This window comes from Abramis brama, assembly GCF_963993115.1.
Source record: "Abramis brama genome assembly, chromosome: 2".
Classification (NCBI taxonomy): Eukaryota; Metazoa; Chordata; class Actinopteri; order Cypriniformes; family Leuciscidae; genus Abramis; species Abramis brama.
The window spans coordinates 20,652,273-20,671,183 of record NC_139964.1 but is presented as its reverse complement, the minus strand read 5'-3'; the positions used below and the strand labels follow the sequence as shown (position 1 = coordinate 20,671,183).

General features: G+C 38.2%; 2 protein-coding genes and 1 pseudogene across 5 annotated transcripts in view; 1 reads left to right on the top strand and 2 right to left on the bottom strand.

The window, feature by feature from the left end:
- LOC311077822 (complement C3-like) overlaps nucleotides 1-18,911 on the top strand; it is a 515,769-nt pseudogene that overhangs the window by 395,237 nt on the left and 101,621 nt on the right. The gene's annotated exons all lie outside the window — the stretch shown is intronic.
- LOC311077816 (complement C3-like) overlaps nucleotides 1-18,911 on the bottom strand; it is a 277,870-nt gene that overhangs the window by 222,860 nt on the left and 36,099 nt on the right. For 2 of the 3 annotated variants that reach the window (XR_014605002.1, XM_084106445.1), the window contains exons 11-16: nucleotides 18,312-18,458; nucleotides 17,953-18,156; nucleotides 14,798-14,989; nucleotides 14,559-14,723; nucleotides 14,347-14,476; nucleotides 7,301-7,372 (exon numbers count right to left, since the gene is read on the bottom strand). Coding sequence is in view for 2 of the 3 variants with exons in the window: in XM_084106445.1 (XP_083962571.1) it covers nucleotides 7,301-7,372; nucleotides 14,347-14,476; nucleotides 14,559-14,723; nucleotides 14,798-14,989; nucleotides 17,953-18,156; nucleotides 18,312-18,458 (910 nt within the window). In the remaining variant the exon portion in view is untranslated. The remainder of the gene's footprint in view (nucleotides 1-7,300; nucleotides 7,373-14,346; nucleotides 14,477-14,558; nucleotides 14,724-14,797; nucleotides 14,990-17,952; nucleotides 18,157-18,311; nucleotides 18,459-18,911) is intronic. The other variant, XM_084106446.1, reaches the window with a different exon arrangement.
- Nucleotides 490-6,954, bottom strand: LOC311077840 (uncharacterized protein). Its single transcript, XM_084106482.1, has 2 exons — nucleotides 6,360-6,954; nucleotides 490-6,213 (listed from the first exon to the last, which is right to left on the bottom strand). Exons 1-2 carry the CDS (start codon nucleotides 6,526-6,528, stop codon nucleotides 5,141-5,143), a joined length of 1,242 nt encoding a protein of 413 aa, XP_083962608.1. The 5' UTR covers nucleotides 6,529-6,954; the 3' UTR covers nucleotides 490-5,140.

Below are 18,911 nucleotides of genomic sequence, written 5' to 3'. Positions count from 1 at the left end.
GTTAACTGTACCAAATGGTAGATTATTTTCCACTGAGTTAAAGGTTGTTTACGATTCTCTGACTTCAATACAGAACAATCGTGAAGCTGTTAAGACATCTCAGTTGTTGAAAAGGATACTTGATGTATTAGATGTACACTCTCAGAAAAAAAAGTACAAAAGCTGTCGCTGGGTCAGTACCCTTCAAAAGGGTACTAATATGTACCATTTAGGTACTACCTAAATGGTACATATTAGTACCCTTTTGAAGGGTACTGTCCCAGTGACAGCTTTTGTACTTTTTTTTCTGAGAGTGTATGATTGATTTTCTGATGCAGAGTTGTGAATTTTTATAGACTTAAGTGTTTTGTATGTCTCTGTATTCCCCTATTGTTTTTGCAATAAAAAATAAATAAAATAAAAATATAAAAATAAATAAAATTAGGGGTTAAAAAAACCCTGTCCGAATGATGGCCAAAAATATATTTCATTGTACATCACACAAAAGAAAATAACTATAAGAGCTGAATAAACACCGTATAAGAAGTGTGCATTAAAGCAACACTAAAGATTATTCTTTACCTTAAAATAATGTTTCGAAAATCGTTTCAGTGGTTCATCAAGTAGTAACAGAGTGAAAGGCACTTCTGCATTAGCTTTGCGGCCCTATATCTGCTATAACCACACTATGCAAGTTTGCCAGATCGGGTTGCGTTTCTGTAGTTTGAATGAGACATAAGAAAACTACAAATTTGACTTGCTTTACGTCAAGCGTTACAATAGTCATTATTTTTCTTTTCTTCATTTTTTTTTTTTTTTTTTTTTTTTTTTTTTATCAACATTTTTTATTTTATTTTTATATATATATATAAAAAAAAACAAAAACAACAACAGACACATGCTCAACATCTCAATGTCCAGTCAAAAGGAGGGAGAAAGGGGAACCCACAGAAGTCACTCCTCCATACAATCACATATTCCAAAGAGAAAGCACTGCCAAGCATCAATGGTAGAAGGCTTGGCCCCATTGATTCGTGCTGTTGTACATTCACAAGACACTATTTGCAGGAGGCTATGGATCCAATATGTTTTCCCACACATATGCGGTGTAAAACAGTTCTGTATTATGGTCTTTTTAGCAGCTGTAAAACCAGCAAACAACATTTTTTTTTGCATCAAACTTATACAAAGACCAGAATCATCATTAAGAAGACATAAACATGGGTTAACTGACCAATCAATTTGCAGTAAGGATGATAAAACCAAGTTTACATGTGTCCATAGACGGACAGTGATAGGACATTCCCAAAACATATGCAGAAAGGTACCTGATGATGTAGTATTACATATATGGCAGTTGAAATTCGATTGTAGCTTCATTTTGAATCTTTTGTAAGGAGTTATGTATGCTCTATGAATGACTTTGAAGTGAATAAGACGATGAGCCAGATTTTTAGATGTTAGACTGAGATTAGACCACACCCTCTCCCAGTCGACAGATAGATTAAGGTCAGATAATTCCTTGTTCCAAATAGTTTTAGCAGAAAGAGGTTTTATAGTGTAATCAAGAATCTTATTATATATTAAGGAAGCCGATGGCCAACCAGCAGATGGTGCAATCCAGTCCCGCATAGGATGAGAGGAAACAGGAGAGGACCAAGGAACGCCATACGCTTTGAGAGCAGAACGTAGTTGAAGAAAGACAAAATATGCAGATGCTGGTAGACAAAATTTGGTTCTTAACATCTGAAATGAACATAGGCCCTGGTTATCATAAATATCACCGCATGTGTTTACACCTAAAGAAGACCAAGAGGGTTGGATAAATGGGCGATTTCCGCACACAAAATTAAAATTGTGCCATAAAGGTGTACTATTACAAAATTTGAAGGGTCCTCCTATCCGACGTTCAACCGTTTTCCAGATTTTAATAGAGTTGGCCACAACCGGACCAAATTTATAATTATCCCCCTTTTTTCCTGTACCAGTAAATAAAATATCTTGTAGTCTATTTGGTTTAACCTTGTCAGCCTCAATCACTCTCCAAGAAACTGTAGATTGAGGATCAACCCAAGTATGAAGAGCCTTAAGCTGGAACGACCAATAATACAGTTCAAAATCTGGTACAGCCAGTCCTCCTGCGCTATTAGGATGTTGTAATGTGGTAAGTTTAATTCTGGGGCATTTATCATTCCAGACAAATTTAGTAATTATGGAGTTGATCTCCTTAAAGTAACCTGGAGGGGGAGAAAGCGGTAGCATAGAGAAAAAAAAATTTAATCGAGGTAACAAATTCATCTTAACAGTGGAGATTCTTCCTTGGAGGGAAACGTTAAGATTCTTCCATCTTTGAATGTCATTCTTGACCTTAACTAAAATATTATTAAAATTGTCACTGGCAATCTTATGAATGTTTTTAAATATGGTAATGCCCAGATAAGTGAAAGATTCCTTAATAGGGATAAATGAGGGAAGAGAAGAATTAACTTTAACATTGTTAATTGGTATTAATGCAGATTTGCTCCAATTTATTTTATATCCTGATAGACTACTAAAATTATCAAATTCCTTAATTATACTAGAGACTGAAACATCAAAGTGGTCTAAGTATAGAATAATATCATCAGCGTATAACGAAATACTATGAATATGATCATGAATCTTAATCGATACTTCAGACTTCCTGATGGCTTGTGCTAAGGGTTCAAGAGAGAGACAAAACAATAAGGGGGAAAGTGGACAGCCCTGCCTCGTTCCCCGCTGTAAAGGGAATGAGGGGGAAATAATATTACCAGTTATGACTGATGCTGCAGGTGAGCGATATAATGTCTTAATCATAGAAATGAAGTATTCACCGAAGCCGAAACATTGCAACACTGTCCACATATAATTCCACTCTAGCCTGTCAAAGGCTTTTTCTGCATCAAGTGAAAAGACCGCACAAGGGGTTGGGTGGGAGTCCGCAAAGTCAAGAATATGAAGGAGTCGACGCATAATATCAGATGCATTGCGCCCCTTGATGAAACCAGTTTGGTCCTCCTTGATCAGACTATGAATTACCTTCTCCATACGAGAAGCAATAACTTTAGCATACATTTTTAGATCACATGGGATAAGCGAAATCGGTCTGTAGCTGGAACAATCTAACGGATCTTTCCCTTTTTTAAGAAGCAATGAAATAAGTGAAGTTTTTTGATCTCTATGAAATACCCCATGTTCAATTGCAAAATTAAATGAATTAAGCATAAGTGTCCCTACCAAATCCCAAATTTCTAAATATAATTCCGGGGGGAGACCATCTAGGCCCGGCGATTTGCCCTTTTGAAGGCTTTTTAGAGAGACATGGAGTTCCTCCAAACTTAATGGGGCCTCCAAAGATTCTTTATCCATCTGTGAGACCCGAGGCAGTTCCAATTTATCTAAATACTGCTTACAAATTGGTTCATCAAAATCTGTTTCGGCTTTATACAGATTTGTGTAGAAACCTTTAAATATATCATTAATTGCCACAGGGTTCGTGGTGACCTGATCATCCGATGATTTTATTGCGCTAATATATGCCTTAGACTCGCATTCTTTCAACCTAAGGGCCAATAAATGACTAGGTCTCTCTGATTCAAAATAATATTTTTGCCTAGTCCTATGTAAAATAAATTCCGCCTTTGATTGTGAAAGCAAATCATATTCTTCTTTTACAGAGGACAACTGTGCAGCCTGTAGCTCTGTAAAATGTTGTTTTTGTAGATTTTGTAATGATTGGATTTTATTTTCTAATTGTGTAAACTGGCGGGTTTTCGCTTTGGCAAGAGTAGAAGAGAAAGATATACAGAAACCTCGTATGGCACACTTAGTCGCCTCCCACAGTTTTTGAGGATCCACATCAGAGGACATATTAATTTCAAGAAACTCCTTAATATATTCTTTTAAAGAAGTAATGAAAGTCTGATTACTTAATAATGATACGTTAAAGCGCCATCTAGGGGACTTGGCTCTAACATCAGAAAGAGGAACACTGCACAACACAGCAGAATGATCAGATAATAAAATTGGTAATATAGAGATGGAGGAATCAGACGAAATTAAAGATGGGCTGAGAAATATGTAGTCTATCCTATTCTATTGTCTATTAGAAAAAAAAGTGAAATCCTTAGATTTAATATTCTGAATTCTCCAAAGATCGATTACGTTAAGCTCAGTGATAAATTTATTCAGTAATTTAGAGGATAAATTGGCTGTTGTATCAGATTGAGATTTATCTAAAGCAGGATTTATGACAGCATTAAAATCCCCACCCACCACTAGAGGGCAGTCAATCTGCTCAAGCAAAGTTTTGGAAATCTGTGACAGGAATGCACTGTCTGTCTCATTCGGACCATAAATAGAGACCAAGGCTAACCTATTATTATATATTTTGCATCGGATAAAAACAAATCTACCTTTCTCATCATTACCAAGGTGTTCAATTGTTAAATTTAACTTCCGGTTAACAAGGATAAGCACCCCTTTAGTTTTATTTTGAGCGCAGGAAAAAGCTGCCAATTTGTAATACTTATTCTGGAAACGTGCCACGTCAGATTGCTTTAAATGTGTCTCTTGAATTAAGGCACAGGAAATAGATTTACGATGTAAATATTCTAACACACGAGTTCGTTTAACAGCAGAATTTAAGCCATTCACATTAAGTGATAAAATATTTAGAGTATGCATTGAATATATAGCGTGTAAACGTTGATGTATATTTTAGATACCAAACCTCCTAGATGAAAAATCCCTTTAGAAATATGGTAAAATAAACAAAAGTATAAATGTCTGTTGTAAAAAGTGAAAACAACATAAAAACATGAACAACCGACAACCTTGAACAAGGAACAACTCAGACCGCACATTACCGAGAACATAGGTCTGACTAAGCAACATAAAATAGTGATGGTTTGTGACCGATCCACTCCAACGCAGAACATGTCTCTCAAAAAGCTCGTACCGCCAAAACACATTTTTTAATTAAACCAACTCTCCATTAGTCCCCTCCAAAAGAGCAAAAAGAGGGGTCAGTCTTGCCAGCAACGAGATCGTTGTACCGGATATAAAGAAACAATATCTCAGTAGTAGAGAGGAGAGAATATCAGTGAGAATATCTCACTCTTTTTTTTTTTTTTTTGGTTTATCCAGCGTCCATGTCCATTCTGCCCTCATCCACTCCTAAGCAGCTGGGACCATGTTCATCCCGGCCATCAAGCTCCTCCCGCCGGGCTGGAGGGACAGCGGCCGCCGTTCCCCCGCGCAGAGCCGTGGCATACGTCTTCTGCTGGGACAGGGAGCTAATGAAATCCTCCGCTTTCTGAGGGGTATCGAAGCTTTTCTGTTCCCCTTTGTGCCGTAGTTTAATTAGGGCCGGATAGATGAGGAAGGGTTGGAGACCAAGCGCTGTCATCTTCTTCAAAACCGGACCAAATGCCTTTCTCCTGATCACTGTGGCTGGACTAAAGTCGGGAAAAAATAGCAGTGTGACGTTGTTCTGTGAGCATTTCACGGGATAAGCCTGCCGAGCACCCTTCAGGATATCTGATCTGTCATGCCATCTCAGTACACAGAAGATGAGAGTGCGCGGCCGATCGGAGCCCCTCCCTCCGTCATATACGCGGTGTGCCCGGTCAATCTCAATATCACGGCCCTTCAGGGAAGGAATCCACTTGGAGATATTAACTCTAAGGAAACCAGCCGCGTCGGATCCCTCAGCCCCCTCTGGCAGCCCCACCAATCGTACGTTGTTCCTCCTGCACCTGTCCTCCATATCCGTCACCTTCTCTGTGAGTCGCTCAAGCTGATTTCTTAAGCCCGTGACTGTCCTCCTATCCTCACGTGCAGCTGCTTGAACAGAGTCAACGCGGTCACGTGTCTGCTTCGCCGCGGTATCTATGGCCTCAAACTCCTCTCTTAGCTCTTTAACAGACTTGTTGGTCGCTTGTATGTCTTCACGTAGTTCGCGTAATGCTTGAATCAAAACAGAGTCCATCGCTTCTCTTACTGCCGAATTCACAACCGAATTCAACGTGTTTTGCTGCTCTTTAAATGCTAGTTCAATGCGGCTAGCAATAGCATCGTCGAGGTCTTCTCTGGAGATGGCGGAATCTCTGAATTTTTTCTTCATTGGCGATTGCTCAATCTCTCTTTTCCGATCTCCTTTGTCTGCCTTAGCACTCATGACGGGTCCAATGCAGAGTGGTTCAAATTTTACTGACAGGATCATACAAAATATGGCAAAATGAGCAGAGCGAAAGACTAAGCCTGCATCGCCGTCGAAGGGTCACGTGAAACCCTTTTTCTTCATTTCTGATGTCACAATACATCATACTTTCATAAAATCATGCAACATACTCTACCTTGTCTGTGGACATCATTATTTCCAAAGCCGGTGCTAGATAAACAGCGAGCGAGTGTGCGACGGTAGGCTAAATTATTTACGACAGCGGTAATGGACAATTCTGCTTCCAACCTGTAGGGGGATGGAAGAGGGAAAGTTTTTTGGTGTTGCTTTAAAGTCTTATCCATAAACTCTCTCTCTCTCTCCCTTTCATTATCATCAACATATACAGCAAATTACACAAAACACTTGTTACAACTAACAGTAAACAAATATATGCACAGCTTTTCAGTGGGTGCTTAATAAACTGGTAAACTTTATATCCGTAAAACGACTCGATGAGCTGTCATAAAGACCGCGCTCTCACTTTCATTTCATTTCAACGTTAGGCCTATCGCTCCGGAGACTGTAAGCTTGATCACGAACAGTTAGTACAGATCCACCCTCGAGTAACAACAGGAGTAAATGAAAACTCTTATGTCAATTCTTAAATCTTATAACAAAACACCTCAATTGCTTAGGAGACATTCTTGTCTACAGCTGCTCCGGCATCGAAACAATGGCGGACTGTGTTTAGCTCATTCAGGGCGGGTCTATGCTAAAACTGCAGTGTCAGTCAACAGTCGTGAGCAGGGCTTGTGCAAAGTGATGTCACACTGCCCCAAATCTGAGAACAGCTTCTTCTGGTACAGTGCTTATGATTTATGGGGATTTAAAAAAATAAAAATAAAAAAAAACACTGGGTGGATTTTTATCATTATAGGGTTGTTGTGTACACTACCAACACACATTTATGCTCAAACTTTGCATAATATGTGCTCTTTAAAGTCCACTAAAACATGAACAGTAAAGAGAAGGTTTGGGATCTTTAACACAGTAAAACAATCAAAATTAAATCACAGAAGATCCTATCTGATTTGAATTGCAAGAGTAAAATCTGATCAAAGCCCAGTTCCTCACCCAGTGTATCAGTGATCTGCAGGAGACTCTCAGCTCTTCGTTTTCTCTTTTCAGGGACGGGACACTCAGGCACTAGAGGACAATTCATTTGAATAAATTGTAAAAATCACTGAAAGAGGTTAAAAAAAACCTGATAGCAGACCATCAATGAATCAAGGTTGAAACTTACACAGTAAAATCCCCAGTTTAAATTTAACACTCCTCAGTGTACATAGGCTATGTGTCCACACTACAGAGTGTTAAAAGTGATAAATTAGGTGATAATTTACCATTATTGAAGACACCTGATGATAACAAGCAGAATCATTGAAACAATAAGAACAGAAAAAAAGAGAAGAGACTGTCAGACGTCTACAAAAGTTTTATTGAGAATTAACAAGGATTTAACTCTAATGTGTTTCATTTGAAATCACCATAACAGTGATTAGATCTCATGCTGCAGTAACACAGGGTTTGTAACGTGAATATATTAGTGGAACAACATAGTTGTTTAGATTATAAAAACCTCAGTGAATCAAGCTGTTTCATGATGATTATAAAACCATCAACAGGTAACCATCATCACCTGATCTCATTTCACTTTAGCTTTCTTTGCTGCTGCAAATGTGTTTGACAAACACACTGTCACAGGGGCCTAAATACACAAAAGATATAGTAAGAGTTAAAGGGTTAGTTCACCCAAAAATGAAAATTATGTCAGTAATTACACACCCTCATGTTGTTCCAACCATGTAAGTCTTTCGTTCATATTCAGATCACAAATTAAGATATTTTTGATGAAATCTGACAGCTTTCTCACTCCTCCATAGGCTTTCAGAGGGACCCAAACTCGCCGGCCCAGAATAGTTATTAAAAACAACAAGAATAACAACTATCCAACTATTAGTGTTCTTCAATGTGGGCCTCTGACGAGAGTTCACGGGAGCGCCAGGACGCATGCGCGAGAACTGAGATAAGAACGCCGTAAGCTCAGTTCTCGCGCATGCGTCCTGGCGCTCCCGTGAACTCTCGTCAGAGGCCCACATTGAAGAACACTAATAGTTGGATAAAGTCGTTATTTTTGTTGTTTTTCCGCACAAAAAGTATCGTCGTCGCATGATAAACATAATGTAGAGCCACTGTAGTCACTTGGACTATTTTAACAATGTTTTTAATAACTATTCTGGGCCGGCGAGTTTGGGTCCCTCTGAAAGCCTATGGAGGAGTGAGAAAGCTGTCAGATTTCATCAAAAATATCTTAATTTGTGATCCGAAGATGAACGAAGTTCTTACAGGGTTGGAACAACATGAGGGTGAGTAATTACTGACAGAATTTTCATTTTTGGGTGAACTAACCCTTTAAGAGCACAACTAATGGAAACACTAATCACTGTTATGGTGACTTCAAATGAAACACATTAGAGTTAAACCTCTGTTAATTATCAATAAAACTTTTGTAGACGTCTGACAGAAATAAAGTCAGTCTGGTTAGTAATAAGTGAAGCTGGTAATGCTGTTTGTGGAGTTGTTTAATCCTCCTCTGCTGAGATCTTCACAGATTTAATGTCTCTTGTCTTCATTTGATTTTATCTAAGATTGTGGCTGAAATTACTCCATATTTAATATACACAGATTTTTTGGCTCAGATAAGGTCCAAGTTCTGGTTTATTTCTTTGCTCTTGGCTGACATGTGACCAGAGGTGTAAAGTCCAGGTTCAGAAAGTAAAAGTCCTCCTCAGTATTTTGTTCCAATCACCTGGATTTGCTAATTCAGACAGGAGAGAGAACTAATTAGTGAAATCAGCTGACTGAGTTCATGGGTGAAATAAACATATGGCAGGACTTTTACTCTTTGACCCCTGGATTACCCACCTCTGGTGTGTGTGTGTGTTGTTGAATCAGCCTCATCGGCTGATTCCTTTAAGTCCTGGGGCTCGATGTGAAGCAACGCTGTCCTGTGACGAAATCCCAAATCCCAAAGGCAAAAAATCCAACAAAGTACTGATAATTCCACAATGATTTTCCAGTCACAGTCTTGAACAGCTTGATAGATGAGATAATACAGCGATCGATCGTGAATCTCTTTGAGCACTGAAAAGTAGCTACTGTACGCCGTTTTTTTCCGGCTCCTTTAAACGGAAGTCAAGTGATTCAGCTGATTCGACTGACGTCACAGGGATTTCCTGGAGCTACGCGACAGAACTCTCGCGTGAGTAAAACGGGAACTCAACCTCATGTCCGGGCAATAAACACAGGTACAATAATTATAAAATAGCAGCTGTCTTATAGGATTCATTTTAATAATTCACTGCAATAGAAATATTCATCCCTTATGTGGCCGCGCTACAACGTATTGTCGACAACTTTACCATCTCCACTAGCTATTCTTTTCTTCAACTTCCAGCATCCATCTCGACAACTGCAAGCATTGCGCGCGGTTATGATGAATTTTTAAAAGTGAAAGTAGGTAACTTATAGAGACTCCTGGGAGGGCGCGGGCACAAACAAACTGATGTGAATTTTAAATTATTTTATCAACTTGAAATACAGGCATATTTTTGTAGATGTCTTCCTAAAAATATGCATATATTTTTACGTTTGCAAGTGATTGTTTTAAACCCGTGTTTAGACCTGCACCCGTATCTGACACAGTTGGATATTTTTCACCCATTTGAGCAAAATTACCCACGGGTACCCGAACCCGTGCAGGACTCTGCTCCAAATCATCTGTCCCTACTGGACCAGTTTTCCTCCTTTGACACTGTAAACCACCAGGTCCACCCGTTCGTACTTGGGCATCTCAGGTAAATTTCTTCGGTGGCTTCAGTTTTACATCACAGGCAGGTCTTTCAAGGTATCATAGAGAACAGAGGTGTCGGAGTCACATCAGCCATTTACACAACCTCACTGGGCACAATCATAAAGGCACATGCCTTCTTCTGCCACTGCTATGCAGATGATACACAGCTCTATCTGTCATTTCAACCTGATGCTCCAACTGTCTCAGCTCGTATCTCTGCTTGCCTTTCAGACATATCGCCTAGTATGAAGGAGCTTCATCTCCAGCTTAAACTTGTGAATATGGAGCTCCTTGTAATTCCTGCCCTCCCGTCAGAAGATCACAACAACACTGTTCAATTGGGGTATACACAGCAAAATCCCCAGTGTTAAATTAACACTGCTCAGTGTTTATATGAGTCCACACTCAGAGTGTTATAAGTAACACTGAAGCAGTGTTAAAGTTAATGAGATAATTAAGTGATTAATCTAGTGATGATTGAGCATTATTGAAGACATCTGATGTTAACAAGCAGAATCACTGAAGGAGAAAATTCATTTAAAAATTGCCGCCATTATGGTGATCAGTGTTTACTTTAGTTGGGCTCTTGATCCTTACTTTTTTAACTTTAGATTTTGTTTGTCTGCTGTAATTCAGTTATAACAACCAAATGAACAAAGAACAAATGTGATCTGATGGTGTTGGTTGTGTTTTAACATAATCATTAGTTGGCCTGAGGTTACCTTATGGATTATAGCACAACTTTTATGTGAACAACTTTTAGAAAATGATTTGGATTACATTGTAAAAGTTAAAACTATTATGCTTTTCAAGGACAGTGCTGCTATAATTAATAAAGTATATCTAACTCAGAAATTAGGCTCTTTATGAGTTCAGTGATTCAGGTTAAATAATAGTGAAATAATGATTATATTTAAACACAACCAACACCATCATATCACATTTTCTATGATTTAAGGGTCAAGAGACCAACTAAAACAAACACTGATCACCATAATGGTAACATACCACTTACAATTTGTGATTTTCTCCTTCAGTGATTCTGCTTGTTAACATCAGGTGTCTTCAATAATGCTCAATCATCACTCAATTAATCACTTAATTATCTCATTAACTTTAACACTGCTTCAGTGTTACTTATAACACTCTGAGTGTGGACTCATATAAACACTGAGGGCCCTATCTTGCACCCAGCGCAATTGACTTTGTACACTGTTCAACAGTCCAGCCCAACTCTAGCTCCAGGATCTCCAGTTATCTGCAGCTTGACCTCATCTCCTGTGCCATAGGTATTCCTCTTGTCCTCGTCCTCATCCTTTACCTGAAGCTTGAGCTGTTAAAACGAGAGACACTGAATCAGAACTAGTTGATAAGCATGTTTCATTCCTATTTTGCACCCGCGCAAAGCGCGCTTTTCCCTCCACAGAAGCACCTTTTCCTAAACTAGGGAATGAACTTGCGCTCCCTGGGTGGTTCAGCGCAAAAAAGGAGGCGTGTTCCGGCGCAAACAATCCCTGGTGCTATTTTACTGTTCCATAAAACAATTGCGCCACTGGCCAGAAAAAACCTAGTCTAAAGTCAGTGGCGCGTTGCGCGTTGTTCATTATGCTATTTTAAGGGCGCATGCTTGACCATAATGTATAGCGTGCACAACGCGCATACACTTTGATTCTCTAATCTACACAGAAGCAGCAGTTTTCATTTTTGCAAATCATATTATTACAAACGATAGATAGATAGATAGATAGATAGATAGATAGATAGATAGATAGATAGATAGATAGATAGATAGATAGATAGATAGATAGATAGATAGATAGACAGACAATTTATTATAAAAGCATACATCTAGCTTACACATTTACCCACATTATTATATACCTGTTTAACTGAAGCTAATTTGGGTGTGTTTCTCCATCCCCAATGTCACTTCTCTCTCTTTTACGGCCGTGACGAGAGCGTTGCTCTCCTCGGCTGTGAACCGCTCCTGGCGCGCGCCTGGCAAATCCGCCGTTATAATAGCAATACGCCAAGGAAAAAGTGCGTCTGCTCTTAAAGGGAATGTGAGATGTCGCTCTGATTGGTTTATTTCACGTTACGCCCAAACCACACCTATGAATAATGAAGCTACTTCAGACCAACCCATTTTAGATTTGCGCCTGGCGCAAGAGTCATTTATCCCGCCGGTATAATAGCAACAGCGCCAAGACCCGCCCACAAAGTTACTTGCGCTTTGCGCTTTGACACTTGCGTTTCAGATCGTTAAAATAGGGCCCTGAGAGTGTTAATTTAACACTGGGGATTTTGCTGTGTACAACACTAACACCAACCAGGACAGCAAGAAACTTGGGTGTTAGTGTTCAGTGACCAATAGGGCTGGGCGATATATCGCACGATATTGTTATGCACATCTCATCAGTAAAGCCGGTTCCTTGATTAGTAGTAAATCGCCATCATCTGCTTTCAGATGGAGCGGCATTTACTACAAAGAGCCATAGTTAACTGACAAGCTGAGCCATATTGCATTAATATCGCGGACGTATCGCCAGCGATAATTAATGCGATATGGCTCAGTTTGTCAGTTAACTACGGCTCTTTGTATACAGCAAAAACTCCAGTGTTAAATTAACACTCCTGGGAGTGTATATGAACACTCAAGAGTGTTGAAGTTAATGAGATAATTAAGTGATTAATTTAGTGATGATTGAACATTATTGAAGACACCTGATGTTAACAAGCAGAATCACTGAAGGAGAAAATCTCAAATTGTAAGCCACCGTTATGGCGATCATTGTTTGCTTTAGTTGGGCTCTTGACCCTTAAATTATTAACTTTAGATTTTGTTTGGCTGCTATATCTGAGTTATAACCGCCAGTTGAACAAAGAAAAAAAGTGATCTGATGGTGTTTTCTCAAGTAGTGGAAGAGTTTTGTGCAGCATTTAGTGCAAATATTTTTTTATCAGGTTGGCTAATACATATTATTTATCAGTGTGTTATACCCGAATAAATAATAATGAAAAAAAGTTCAAAAGTCGGACTGTAAGCGAATGAGACTTACAGGAGAGCATGATTGCTATTCACACCCTTATTAAAATGGCTGTAATCTGTTACCACAATAGTACTTGATCTGTTTAAAACGATTTAATTGGTATATGTCTGTTAGGTGTTAAATTAAAATTCAACATTCAAATTCGTCTAAACCTGTTATTCATTTTTTCTATTTTTGATCTGAGCGCACAATCATAAAATCGGAAACCGAGTCGTTAATTCGTTTTTTTTTTTTTTTTTTTCATTTTAGTTCAGTCAATAAATAATGGAAAAACAACTCGTTTTTCATTTTTTTATTTTTGGTTTTAATTTGAAAAAAAAAAAAACGATTGAATGAATGATACGCGGGGTCTATTTGTAAACCGTTATTGTAAAATAAAAATAGGCTGATTAATAAATAGGCTGGAGCCATTAATGAGTTGTGATTGGTGGCAGCCACTGCAACATGCTTTATTATTGTCACCATTGTTGAGATTCACAGGCTGATTATTGATGTCTGTGTTTTAAATTAATTTATCTGAATGTCTTTTGACCAGAACAATGTTTATTAAATATTTTGAATTATAAGTAAAGTACTGATAATCATAGGCTGTAGAATCACACAACTGCTGCTAACAAGTTAAACCAAACTATCTCAATAAGTTTCCTTTTTCAGATCACAGCATGATTATGTCAAAACATAACCAACACTATCAGATCACATTTTACTTTGTTCATTTAACTGTTATAAATCAATAACAGCAGACAAACAACAGTAAAAATTGAAATAAACATATAAGGTCCAAGAGCCCAACTAAAGCAAACACCCATCGCCATAATGGTAACGTACAATTTGTGATTTTCTCCTTCAGTGATTCTGCTTGTTAACATCAGGTGTCTTCAATAATGCTCAATAATCACTAAATTAATCACTTAATTAGCTCATTAACTTTAACACTCTTGAGTGTTAATTTAACGCTCATATTTTAACACTTTACACTCTTGAGTGTGGACTCATACACTCCCAGCCCCAGGAGTGTTAATTTAACACCGCTCCATCTGAAAGCAGGTGATGGCGATTTACTACTAATCAAGGAGCCGGCTTTACTGACGAGATGCGCCTAACAATATCGTGCAATATATCAACCAGCCCTACTGACCAACTGAGCTTTTCTTGTAGGTTTGTGCTTCACAACATCAGGAAGATCAGACTAAAAGAAATCTAAAAGAAAAAAAAACCTGTTCTGGTGTTGGTTCCTCCTGCGGTGTGTGACTTAAACATCAGACCTGAATCACTGAAAACCCCCATACCGTCCCTTCCACCTCCTGCCGTACAACCGGTGTCATGCTTCTCTATGACGTCCCAGATCTAAAGGTGCAAAAAAGACACCAGTTACATGCAGTTTAAATCAGAGCTGATTGTGCCATGACGTCTGAAGAAGGTCCTTCACCTGAGTCTGAGTGAGTCTGTTCTTGTTAAGGACATGCACAGCCTTGTCAACCGCCACCAGCCCAACTCTAGCTCCAGGATCTCCAGTTATCTGCAGCTTGACCTCATCTCCTGTGCCATAGGTATTCCTCTTGTCCTCGTCCTCATCCTTTACCTGAAGCTTGAGCTGTTAAAACGAGAGACACTGAATCAGAACTAGTTGATAAGCATGTCAATCATTTCTTGTGATGGTTGACCCACCGTTCCCATGCACATGTCCTTCACGTCGACCCAGACTGAATCAGACACCACCTCAGACGAGCCCACATGGTAATAAGCCACAAAGCGGAATGACGGCACCATGTCTCTGGTTACAGGTAGAGACAGCGCCACTAGAGATTGTCCTCTCCTCTTGAACCTGTCTGCTTGAACAATCTGACCTTTACTTAAGATCTGAAAATGAGGAAGATAAGTTAAAAAGACTTAAAGTCCCCCTGTGGTGAAAATCCAGCTTTTAATGTTATTTATTTGTCTATGTGGTGTTTTTAATATCGTCGCTGTCGGGCGGAATCCTCGCATCTCCAAAACCATTATTTTTCAGGAAATTAAAAAAAGGCATATTTTTTGAGTTATTAAACATTGTATCTTTAAAGTTGGTGTTATACTTATATTGCTATCATATACTGTTGTGTACCAACATTAACAAAACATTTCCCCAAAATCATGTTTAATCAGAGATACAAGATTTATGACTTGGGAGCAGGGAGATACGAGGTTATGCTGTCATTGATAAGAATGGTACGGACACAGACGTCGCTGCTGCCAGCAGTGTTCATCAAAGTCTGCGTCGCGTTGAGCCTTTTGACAAGAGACAACACTTCAATAGTTAACCAAAGCTAATGACTGTGGTTACATCTTCCTAAACTCCATTTTAAAGGTTTAAGAGCTATAAGTGAAGCAGAACAAAAAACGATGAGGTGACTAGGCTGTCTAATAGGCGAAAATTAGCCTAATCTGCACAGACACTTACCTTCATGGCTCACGGGCTTCCTTCTGCACCGAAGCATTACAGCTACCGATTTTTAACAGCTTTCTCAAATGTATCTAACCTAACTATTTTCACTCGTTATTGTCTAAAAAACAGACAGAGTTATCCAAGATAGACAGACCTTTTTTCTCCCCTAAATAAAAACATTGCTACTTGGGGTATTTTACATGCACAGTGCCAACTTCTAGTCAGTAAAAAAATAATAATAATAATTTAATGGTGGTATCCAAAACATTTAATTCAATTCAAGTAACGTTATTCAAGTCCCACGGGAGTGCAGACCTCTATCTCCAACCCTAATCAAACACACCTGCCTTTAATTTTCAAGTGAGCCTGAAGACCTTAATTGGTTGCTTCAGGTGTGTTTGATTAGGGTTGGAGATGAACTGTGCAGGACAGTCGATCGGCAGGAGCAGGGTTGGGCACCCCTGGTATATACTAATTGAGGCAAGGGTGTGTAGAGCAGGGATGGGCAAACTCAGTCCTGGAGGGCCACTGTCCTGCAGAGTTTAGCTCCAACCCTGATAAATTCTCCTGTCTGTAGCTTTCTAGTAATCCTGAAGACATTGATTAGCTGGTTCAGGTGTGTTTGATTAGGGTCCCAGATAGACAGCAACCCTCAAAATAATGTTAATGTGTCAATGTTAACTTTTGAATCAACATCTCTTTTGCTCCAGCAATTAATGTTGAATTTTAAAAAAAAAAGTCATCCATAAATCAATGGTAATGGCGTTGATTCATTGTTACAATGTGATGTTGGTTCAACATCATGTTTGCACTCTCAGAAAATTAAACACAACTATTACAACTGACTTAAAGCCACACAGCCTGAAATCAACTGCAAATAAAAGACAATAAATCTCTCAAAATCTCAGCATAAGTTTTTTATTTTTTATTTTTAAGAATTAACAGAGGTTTAGTAGTTGATGTTTTAAAATGTTTGGTCACCATTGTTGTGATCAGTGTTTGCTTTAGTTGGATAGTTCTACTCTTGGTTTTTATGAGAGTTTTTGGTCTTTGTAAAAGTGTTTACCAAAACATAATTTGTTCCAAAGATCAGGTGAAACAGTTTTCAGCATAATTAGAAGTAGATTAGTTTTCTTATTTTCCACCTCAACAAAAGTGGTTATTGTTTTCTTGCAATAGATCAAACATTCAAAATTTTGATTTTTAAATATATAATAGTTTTTTTTCCTTTTTAGACACACAGACATAAAGAATCAGCATATGAATCTCAACAATGGTGACATGCTTCATGCCAATGCATGCTGGTTTTATTCTATGGTGGCTCCCAACATGCATTGCAGCATGAAGCATATCACCATTGTTGAGATTCATATGCTGATTCTTGATGTCTGGATGTGTATCTAAAAATAAATATTTTTTTTAATGTATTTTAAAAATCTAAATTCAGAATGTCTGATCTGTGGCAAGAAAGTACTGTTTGTGAATATCACTTTTTAATAATAAATTACCACTTTTGGTCAGTGGTAAACTTATTGAACTATGATGCTCAAAACTATTTCAACTGATTATCTTTGTTTCTGGCTTTCTTTGCAATAAATTATGTGTTTCAGGACACACTGTTGCAAAGATCACACACTCACATAAAAGCTAAGAGTCAAACTAAACTAAAGTGAATACTGATCACCATAATGGTGACCAAACATTTTCAATAAAACAACATCTAAACCTCTGTTAATTGTCAAAAAGACCTTCTGCTGAGATCTCGAGAGATTTATTGTCTTTTATTTGCAGTTGATTTCAGGCTGTGTGGCTTTAAGTCAGTTGTGATTGTTGTGTTTCATTTTCTTAGAGTGCAAACATGATGTTGAACCAACATCACATTGTAACATTGACTCAACGCCATTACCATTGATTTATGGATGAAATCTTAAAAAAATTCTACATTAATTGTGGGAGCAAAAGTGATGTTGAGTCAAAAAAGTACACATTAACATTGATTAACATTATTTTGATGGTTGCTGTCTATCTGGGACCCTAACCAAACACACCTGAACCAGCTAATCAATGTCTTCAGGATTACTAGAAAGCTACAGACAGGAGAGTTTATCAGGGTTGGAGCTAAACTCTGCAGGACAGTGGCCCTCCAGGACTGAGTTTGCCCATCCCCTGCTGTAGAGTTACATTCAAGCATGAATAAATTTTTTTTTTCACAGGAAAAAACTTTTAAATATGTTATTTTTTGTGATCAAAGGTGAGTTTTAAGAGATATAATTATTGACTACAGGGGGAATTTAAGCACTTTGTACGGTTTCAAACACAAGCTGTGGTAGAAATCAAATATTAACATAATAAATTATTACATTTGTGCTGCAGCCAAATATGAAATAACCATAATCTTTACCATGTATGTGTAATCTTGATCTTTGACTCCTGGACTTTGTCTAGTGTTGAGATTGACTTTCATTTGATCACCGATCTGAAGCTCTGCAGAATCAATGCTGATGTGCAGGTAATTCTTGGAGTCTCCTTTGGGAATATAAGCAAGAGCCGTCATCGTCTTCACTGCCTGCTGTTCATCTGTTAATTGTGGATCTTTGGTTTTTGCCTGGAAAGAATAAATGTATTGTTATCTGATGTGCTTTGTAGAAATGCTCCATTGCTTCTTCAACATTTGTTTACTGACATATGTTAAATTATGTTAATTTTCCACAAGTTCACCAGTTAATCTCACTGAACATTAGTTGAGTTTGCAGATCTTACAGTGATCTGCAGTGTAGAAGATCCTTCTAGAGTGTTGACGGTAACCTTAGCAATGCCATTGGCCCTTGTTTGACCTCTGACATCTCCAGTATTGACCTCCACTTCCACATTTTCAGCAGGAGTCTGGTCAGGATTTGTAACATAAACCTTTTAAAGAACCCAGAGCAAAAGTTCATGAAATGATTCCATAGTTTCTACAACCATTAAGGTTCGTAACTTTATAGTTAACACATTTTACTGTAAATTAGAGGCTGATTTCCGTGATGAGATTTAATTAGCAGTACAAGCGTTGATGTTGAGTGTCATACATTTGAGAAATGCTCAACTTTATGCAAACGACAGATAACAAATTACACTGCAGCCAATAGCTAAAAAGTTCAGGTGAGATCTGTCATGAGTGTTTCTAGATTTAGTGCATGAATTACATTGCTTACATAATATTACAATATGTAATTCAGATGTCAAATGCAGTCTGAATAATTTCATTGTATATTATTGGATGTTTTTGTATTAACCCACTACAGACACACCCCAAAGTGAAGGAACTATAGCATTCTTGCTGCAGTGGACATGTACTATAATGGCCATTGACACAGAATC